The sequence below is a fragment of the Mustela nivalis genome (assembly GCF_964662115.1).
Source record: "Mustela nivalis genome assembly, chromosome: 4".
NCBI lineage: Eukaryota > Metazoa > Chordata > Mammalia > Carnivora > Mustelidae > Mustela > Mustela nivalis.
The window spans coordinates 86,450,094-86,459,495 of record NC_139023.1 but is presented as its reverse complement, the minus strand read 5'-3'; the positions used below and the strand labels follow the sequence as shown (position 1 = coordinate 86,459,495).

The window sequence follows — 9,402 nt, the reverse complement described above, 5'->3', positions numbered from 1 at the left end:
TTTCCGATTCCTTTACTTCTTGGGGGTGGAAAGAGTTTCTTCGCTTTGAAACGCTGACAAGGAAAAAGAATGGGGGAGAAAGTTGCATTTAAAACGTTTAAAAGTTGAGTCACGGCTGGTTGCACAGCAAAAGCTCTGCCGTGTGGAGGAAGACTAAATGTGGCTTGGGTGGCGCAGGGCTGGGCTGGGGCGACTTCTGAGGGGCTTCGCTGGGGTCGAGCCCCTAGAGCTGCGGCGGCCTCCGCGGTCGCCTCCCCGCACGCCCTCCGCACCTCCCCCGCCCCCGGGTGCGTTCGGGCTCCCCCTCGGACTGATGTCGCGCGCTTGCGTGCTGAGACCAAAGCTCCCGACCCAGAGGCCGGCCCCAGAAAGCCCGCAGCGAGTAGGGGGCGGCGCGCAGGAAGGGAGGAGGGCCGGGGGCGTGTGTGTGTGGGGGGGTGGGTGTTCGGGGGTGGAGATGTAGAAGATGTGACGCCGCCGCCCGGCCGGTGCCAGACCAGCCGACGCGGTGCCGCGGTTGCTGCCGGATCCCGGGCGCTGCAGCTACGGCAGGCGGCCCTCCCGAGAGCGGCGGCCGCGGAGACACCCAGCCCTAAACCCCAGCTCCCGAGCCCCGCGGCGCCCCGCGCTCTAGGGCAGCGGGAGAGCAAGCGGCGGAGCGGCTCCAGGCTGGGGGCCCACGGGCGCGGCCGCGCGCTGCCGGGCGGGAGGCTGGGGGGCCGGGGCCGTGCCCGTGCCCCGGACCGGGTCGGGGGCCGGGGCCGGGGGGCGGCGGCTCCCCGCGCGGCTCCAGGGGCGCGGGCACCCCGGCAGAGCGCCGGCGGAGCCATGGCAGCCGGGAGCATCACCACGCTGCCCGCCCAGCCGGAGGACGGCGGTAGCGGCGCCTTCCCGCCCGGCCACTTCAAGGACCCCAAGCGGCTGTACTGCAAAAACGGGGGCTTCTTCCTGCGCATCCAGCCGGATGGCAGAGTGGACGGGGTCCGGGAGAAGAGCGATCCTCACAGTGAGTGCTGGCCCGCTCTTCCTCCCCCATCCCATCTCCATCTCCTGGGGTTTTCTCCCCCGCGCCTTCATTCCAGCTTCTTCCTTCTCGTCACTCTGACCTCAGTGGGACCTGTGGTTTCTTTCCGCGCAACCCTCAGCGGTTTCGGGTTCACCACTCGCCCCCACCTCCCCCGAGCTGCGGTGTCGGGTTAGACACTTCCCGGGGCTTCGGAGTGTGCCAATTTCCCCTGGTAAACCAGTCCCCTGGGCCCAGAGCCGCAGGGTGCCTGGGCCTGGCCTTCGCGCAACCTGTTGCTTAGGGGATGCCCGGCGGCGGAGAGGTGAGCCGGCTCGCTGAGATGCCGTCCGGGTCCCCACCCTGAAGTTCCAATCCCTTCTGTGTTGGGGGCGCGCAACCCCACTGACGGAGACAGAGGGACCAAACTTGAATTAAGTGTTCTTTTTTGGAAAAATACCTTCCCAGAGTTGTGCCCTTAAACTCCGATTTGGTAGGATTCGAGCCAGCTGGCACACTGCTCTCACCCATCTATTTCTAATTTTTTCTTAATTTCCGAAAGCTTTCAGAGCAATAGATATGGACTTTGTTAATAAAGTGCGACACACTTCTGTTTTAATAGTGACGAGAACCGCAAAAGCTTTAATCACCCGCCTGCAATTGTTAGCTTTGGGACCTTGAGCCTGTTTCCTCAGATTTAAAGTGAGGGCAATGTCTATTTTGCATCAGGTTTGAGGCTCAAATGAGAGCTTATATACAGAGCTGGGAGGTCTCATTTCATTAGTGTACACTTTTGTGTTCAGTAAAAAATAATCTATTAGTGGTTATAGAAATAACGCTGGCCTACAGTCATTGGTTCTCAAACTTGAGGGGTGCATTAGAATCCGGGGGCGGGGGGCGGGTGGTTATAACAAATTGCTGAACCTTGTCTCCTGAGTTTGAGTCCTTAGGTCTGGAGTGGGGCCTGATGATTTGCATTTGTAACAAGTTCCCTAGGTGGTGCTGACCTGGGACCACACTTTGAGACCAACTGGTCTATAGAAAACAGGAAGAAAGGGGTATAAAATGGGTTGATTAACAACACTGTTGGAATCTGAAATGGGAGAAAGAAGATCAGAGTATATTTTAACTGGCATCCTGTAAGTGCAGGTGAAACAGCTGTTTTAAAAGCCCTGTGTTTGGCCTTCCTTTCTGGGTTTCAGATGAAGACTCTGCTCTTCTATTTTCCTGAGAAAAGACCTCCCCAGGTACGGAGCTTCACTCCCCAGTAATCACCTCTTTATCACAAGATGCTGATGGAACGTCATTCACACCTGTGAGGTGACACAGGAAGAAGCCAAAGCTTTGCCACCAAACCTGGGTTGATGAATGGGAAATGTGCTTTTTATATTGGGTCTTTATTGATTCCAAAATAGCAACCAGCAAAAGATGCAGCTCTTTAATTTTTGGGGGGTCTGATGTAATTTTTAAATTTTATCAATCACTTACATTATCCAGTAAAACTGCAAAGGTACTTGTAACCCAATATATATGGGTTAGTGCTGTTTCTCTATTTTAGTAACTTGAGTAGGTTTCACAAAATCAAGTTTTGTTTTCATTTTTTTAAAGATTTTATTTATTTGTCCAAGTGAGAGAGAGAGAGCACAAGCAGGGGGAGCAGCAGGCAGAAAAAGAAGCAGGCTCCCCACTGAGCATGGAGCCTAATGTGGGTGTGGGGCTTGATCCCAGGCTCCTGAGATCATGACCTGAGCCAAAGGCAGAGGTTTAACCCACTGAGCCACCCAGGCATCCCCAAAATTAAGTTTTAAACTTTGTGCTTGAAGTTTGTTTTGCATTTTTCTGTTAGGCCAGCACAGCTGATTAGGGTCAGGTGCATGTATGTCCCAAATAATTTTGTTCTTTTCTAGTAGCGCAAACTGTCTGTAATGATAAAGGAGCATGCTCTATGACTAAAAGAACTCTTTACCAGGCTTCCCCTATGCCTTTCTTTTTTTTAAAAGACACTTTATTTTTTTCCTTGAAGCTTTTGATATTCTTTCTTTTAGAATAAAACTATATAGAGGATAGTGAGTTAGGATAATTCTGAATTGCATAGCATACTACTGCCCTTGTAATAACAGCTGTTAACTTTTTCTTCCCACCTATGAATTTTTTATAATCTTATTTAACTCACTGGTTCTCAAAGGGGGGGGGGTGACTTTGCTCCTGCCCGCCACCCTCAACATTTGGCAAGGCCTGAAGACATTTTTGGTTCATATTTGGAATGGTGCTACTAGTACCTAGTAGGTAGAAACCACAGATGCTGTTAACTGTCCTACAATGCACAGGATACCCCCATTATCCCCCGCAAAAAATTTTCTGACCCCAAATGTTTATAGCGCTAAGGTTGAGAATCCTGCCAACTTGACAACAAGCTAAAAACAGCATGTTGAAACTGAAGAGTAGAATACTTATCCAGATTTGTGGAAGGTATGGATTTTTATTTTTTAATTTACTTTTTACATTTAAAATTTTTTTATTAACGTATAATGTATTATTAGCCCCAGGGGTACAGGTCTGTGAATCATTAGGCTTACACACTTCACAGCACTCACCACAGCACCACCCTCCCCAATGTCCATAACTCAACCACTCTTTCCTTACCAACCCCCCCCCCAACCCTCTGTTTTGTGAGATCAAGAGTCTCTTATGGTTTGTTTCCCTCCCGATCCCATCTTGTTTCATTTATTCCTTTCCTACCCGCCCCCCAGCCCCAAAAAACTCCCCATGTTGCTTCTCAACTTAGGTATGGATTTTTTTAAAATCCCCTTTTACCAGGCAATAGACTGAGAAGAATAAAACCTAAAATGACGAATTTAGACCACTTCAGTGTAGCACAACCTGGAAATAAGTTTAAGTACAGTATATTTTTCTGGCATGTCAAAGATGTACTGATAGCCGACCAAACCAAGACAAGACTGATGGGAAAGATACAAGAAAAAAAATGATTATGAACATGATATAACAATATTTTCCCAACCACGTCTCCTCCATTACCTAAACAAACAAGACTGAGCAGAAAACATGGAGAAAGGAAAGCAGAGTTAATGGTCGCCACAGTTTCCTATTGAATTATGGCTCAGATATGCAGACATACTTGAAAAGTTGAAAAACCCAGGGTCTCATTCCTCAAACGGTTTTGTCCAGTTGACCTGAAAATCTCCGATTTTGCCAATTACTTTGGAATTAGAATTTTCTGCCCAGATGTCTTCTAAAATGCAAATAGCTTTAAAAAGAAGAGTTCAGTCATTATCAGATGTTAACATTTAGCGTGAGTTAAATTTCTTCCCCATACCTGAGTGGGACTGGAATTTAAGGAGGGTTTGTATAAACGTGAGGTGCCAGTTAGGTATGGGGGATGTGGCTCAGGTGCTAAAGGGGAGACAAGGCAGGGAGGTGTGGGGCAGCGGGCAGAGGCAGACAGGAAAGGGGAGGGAGGAGATGACTGAACACGAGTTTTCCTTCTTCTCAGTGTTGTTGAAGGTCACTTTGCTTCACACCTGGGTATCCTCCTGTGTTGTTTTCACTTGAAAGGGCTGATTTTCCTGCACGTTCCTCATAGTCCTGGAGTAACTTTGATTCGACCTGAGGGTTTTGATAAAGGCAAGATGTGATAACAGAGTCTATATTTCTCCAGCATGTGAGCTGCTCACCCGGCTTCCTTTTGGTATCCTGGATGTTTTGATTGGCCTCTTCAAACACCTATGGGATTGTGGAACATTAAGTATATACTCTAAAGTTGTGATGTAAAAACTTAGGAAGAGAGAACATTTTATCCCAAGGAGCACGTACACACACCCTGTGCTGGAGAGCAGTTAGTGAAATGTATGCTGCTTATGGAGATTTTAGCATTAAATGTGTTCCAGATGCTCTTATTTAGGAAAAAAAAAATGGCGGTAGTTAGCTGGGCCGTTTCTACCCTTGGGCTTCTCCTAGGAGGTGGCGGCCTGTTTGCTGTACTTCTCTGCTTCCAGGCCTAGAGAACACCGAGACTTGGAGAGGCAGAGGCACACAGGCCCACTCCTGTGTGGAGCAGAGATGGGATCCAGGCCCGTCTGACACCCATGCCCTTTGCCACGGCACGTATTCCATGCAATTCCAGTCATAAAAACAAGGGCTTGTGAAATTCAGAGGGAGGCGTCAGACCTTGTAGTTCACCGATCTTGTTTTATAGAAGAGAGGATTGAGGTTCAGAACAGTGACTGATGACTTGAGTTCCTCAGCTAGTTTCCCCGGTGATCATCCTGAGTGAGCTTCTTACCCACCTGGTCCCTTGCCTTGTCTTCCTGCCCTCCCCCAGCCTTACTGCACTCTTCCATTCAGTCTCCAGAGCCCCCTGAGGGCCCCCCTTTGTGGGCTTCCTTTCTTAGCACTGCCAAGCCAGCCCCGCTGTGTAGTGGAGTTTTTCACTAGTTCATAGGTTGCTTCTAGATGTATTCCTGGGATATTGGATGAAGTCACCTTTCTTCCCTCCCTTTATGTAAATGGCACCATTGATGCAGTGATACTAGACTCTTTCCTACCATCTCTTTTGGGTAATATCTGGCAAGTGGATCCCACTAATTTGCCTTATTAAGCACAATATTTACTGTAATGCTATTTACACGCAGTACACAAATGAAGTAAGAATCTAATAGCTCATTTAATCATGGCAATCATGTAATTGGTAGAGCAATGAAAGGACAATTCATGAGTCATAGGTATTACCACACCTTAGAAGCCTTTTAAGAAGAGTTTGATGCCAAGTGACTTCAGTGTAGAAAAGGCAGTATCCCTTGTGACACACCCTGAGGGCTCTCCTTGTATTTATAAAATGGCCCTTACATAATTAGACTTCGATGATGGTGTAACAATGGGGTTCTAAGTATTCTCACTTAGATTTATGATACTATTTTAAATGGATGGCCATGATTTTTAAGTTTAATTTGAAAATAAAATATTACAGATACAATAAATGAGACACAAATGATTCTTTATATGTTATAAAATTGACTTTATTCATCCATGCATTGATTCTTAGAAATCACCATCTGTGATACCGAAAGAGGTAAGTTTTGAGTCTCACATCATTGAAACTGTTGTTTTTCAACCAAAAGATGCCTGTACAACAGGATAATCACTACACATGTGCCATAGCCTTTGCTTGTTTTTCCAAATTCCAGTGTTTGTTGATTTTCCAAAAACCCTGCTTGGGTCCCTTTGTCCTGTAGCACACATCTGTTAGAAGGCTGGTCTGGGGTAAGAGTCAAAGACATGAACTGGAACAAGGCAAATCACATTCAGGGCAAAAACTTGAACCCTATGACTGTATTCTATCCAAGCAAATGTATTTTGTTCTGCTTGGTTTTGAGCTGGTCATTTTTTGCACTCTGAAATCTGAGATCCAGTCTCGTAAATGCTCTCAATGCTCAATAAATATTTAATGCTTGATTGTTTTCAAAATCATTTGGAAGATTATGTCATTAAGAAATGCGGTTGTGGCAGCATGATTTTCAGTGTTTTCTTGTTGTATCTATTGTTAGATTCACTATTGTGTTCTCTTTTGCTATAATACTCCTCCGCTGAGCTAGGTTATTTATAGCCCCAGAAATTTAGGCGAGGACTAAGAGTGGTGACTCCCAGAAAACCTCACCCCTTGAGCCATAGACTGGTTCTTAGAAGCCAGACTAGTCCCATTTTAAATTCCTGTAGGATATTTTTAGTTTGAAGAAATTTGGAGGACCTGGAGGCAACAGACAGCCAATATTCAGTGTTTAATTTATGTCTCATCCCAGCTGTTCTCTGTCACTCTTCCTGGGCAAGGTGACTTTTCAATTGACCAGTGTATGTTTAATGCTTGCTTATTCATTTGCAGAAATCTGTGGTGCATGCGTGTGTTTTTATTTTCAAAGGGCTACTTATTTCCCCATATTAATTTACCTTCTAAATGGAATTATTCTATAGAATCCCGAAGTGAAAGTTTTCCAGATTTTTAAGATATTTCAGAGATGATAAAAATGAGGAGGAAGTTCCTCGTATAATTGAGCTGTTGAAAGGAATTTTCCTGTTTAATATATAATTAAATTAATTAATTAATTTAGTTAATTTACTTCTCTGACAGAGTGAGAGAGCACAAGTAGGGGGAGTGGTAGAGGGAGAGGGAGAAGCAGGCTCCCTGCTGAGCAAGGAGCCCCATGCAGGGCTCAATCCCAAGACCCTAGGATCACGACCTGAGCCAAAGACACTTAACCATCTGAGCCATCCAGCTGTCCCTATTTAATTATTTAAATTAAGCTATACATTAATTTGCAGGTGAAATTTATAATTAAGCAATAAAATGAGTCAAGAAAGAAATGTTTGTGGTTTTTTTCCTTAAAGGAAATTTGTACAGAGTGGTAATGATCTGGCTCATTCTCTGAGTACATTGTTCTCTGTTTATAATTTAGGCACTTTGAGAAGATGCTGGCACCTTAGGGTAGGAACCATGAAGTCTCCATATAAATAAACATTATAAAGGCTTAGGACCTTTTCCTCAGGGAGTGCTTACTAATTGTCAGTGGCCAAGAAAACATTTTGTGTGGACCACCCAACCCTGTGTAGTAACTACTCATGGGCCATGTGCTGTAGAAAGCTTAGTAAGGTTTCTTGCTCTCTTGGCTTGCTCTTAGCCTTTCTTAGAGTAATCTCTATAGAAAGTTAAATCATTTTTTGGGATTAATAGTTTAAACTTGTTAGGAATTCTGTTTTCTTCAAGAAGCATTTGGATTTTTATCATGTACTCTGTGGAACATAACATTTCTTAGTTGTGCTGTGCATTGTTTGTTCATTCTTTTGAGGTCGATATCCTGGAATCCTGTGCTCTCTTTTTCTAGTTCATCTTCTTTTCTCTTTTTAACTCTGGATCCTGCCCCCTGGAATTCTGTTTAATCATTGTGAGCCAGCAGCCTTTCACTTAAATCATGTGGCCTTATCCAATTTGTCACCCTACTTGATGCTTGATACTTGATGCCCTACAATTCGGCACTTGATATTATTCCCTGTTTCTGTCTTCTTGAGAATTCTTTGGCTTCTCTTACACCCCACCAACCTGGTTTTCTCACCCATCCAATGGTCCCTTCTTGTGGGTTCTCCTATTTTTGCTCTTTTGCTATCATATTCCCCAAGGCTGTGTTTTGGGCCCTCTGCTCTTCTTTCTGAGTACTCCCATTTCTCCAGCAGATCATTGGTAGTCTCTATCTCAGTCCCCGATTTCCCATCTCTGTGTTAAGACTGTGTTGCCCTCTGCTTGAAGGACAGATAAACTGCCATAGTCACAGTCTCAACTCAAAATGCGTAAAAAAGAACTTAACATCTTTTTCTCAAACTTACATCCCTTTCTACCAAACTAATATTTGTAGGAAAATTATTCTTCTAGTCTTCAAAGCTAGATGTCTCAGAGGCTTCCCTGCCTTAGTGATTTTTCTTTGCCCTGTCTTTTGATTTCCCCTGCCCTTTACTTACCTACAACCAGACCCTACCTGACTTCCCTTTTCACATGTGATCTACCTGTTCAATCTTATTTCCAAATATTTACCATCCATACTCTCCTGATGCTCTCATCTGACAGGCCGTCACTGTGAAAGTGATTGGCCTTTTCTCATGTGAGCTTGTTTTTGGAAAATCCTTTTTCTTATCAATTCCTCTCATACACACTCTTTCTGTTCCCACCTTTCTCTTCTTTTTAAGTCTTTTAAGACTTTAGCTCAGCAATCTTCTCTTTTGTGAAAGTTTTGTGAAAGTCTATCCAAGGAAGAATTGTTTGGATCTCTGTTTTCCCCACAGTGCTTGGTACATATTCTGCTGCAGAACCTAATGATTTCTGTTGTCAGACATGGTTGATGTGTTTCTGTCCAGCAGTGGGACTGAGCTCCTTGCAGACAAGGACTGGGATGGATTATTTTTTATCTGACTTCATGCACAGTGGCCACTCAAAGAGTGTTTGTTAAATTCTGCATGTACCCGACAAATTAGCTGAGTGTTCTCACTTCCATTCTGACCTTCTCACATCTTCCTCCTCTTCGTTTTAATCCGCTGTTTACTTGAGATGGAAAGTCCTCTCAATCATTTTACCTTATCCTAGTCCGAATCATGCTTTAGGTTACATTTCCTTCATATCACCCTGGACCATCTTTCTTTCCCTGTATGCTTCTAATAGGTTAGATGTGTTTTAATTTCATGTTCCCTAATGTTACTGGAAATTCCTAGTTCAGAAGGATTTTTTTTTTTTTTTTTTTTAAATCCGAACATTACCTAGCAATCTCTTATTCTCTTTTCTTGTCTGAGGGTCTGAGACTGACTCATCCCAGATCCTTTTGGCTCCATTTGCTGAATGAATGACCAGG

General features: G+C 44.9%; 1 protein-coding gene across 1 annotated transcript in view; it reads left to right on the top strand.

Annotated features, from left to right (window-relative positions):
- The first annotated feature begins 431 nt into the window (after nt 1-431).
- FGF2 (fibroblast growth factor 2) overlaps nt 432-9,402 on the top strand; it is a 65,263-nt gene continuing 56,292 nt past the window's right edge. Inside the window, exon 1 of the mRNA XM_082727827.1 lies at nt 432-1,006. Within this exon, the coding sequence (XP_082583953.1) occupies nt 829-1,006 (178 nt within the window). The 5' untranslated portion in view covers nt 432-828. The remainder of the gene's footprint in view (nt 1,007-9,402) is intronic.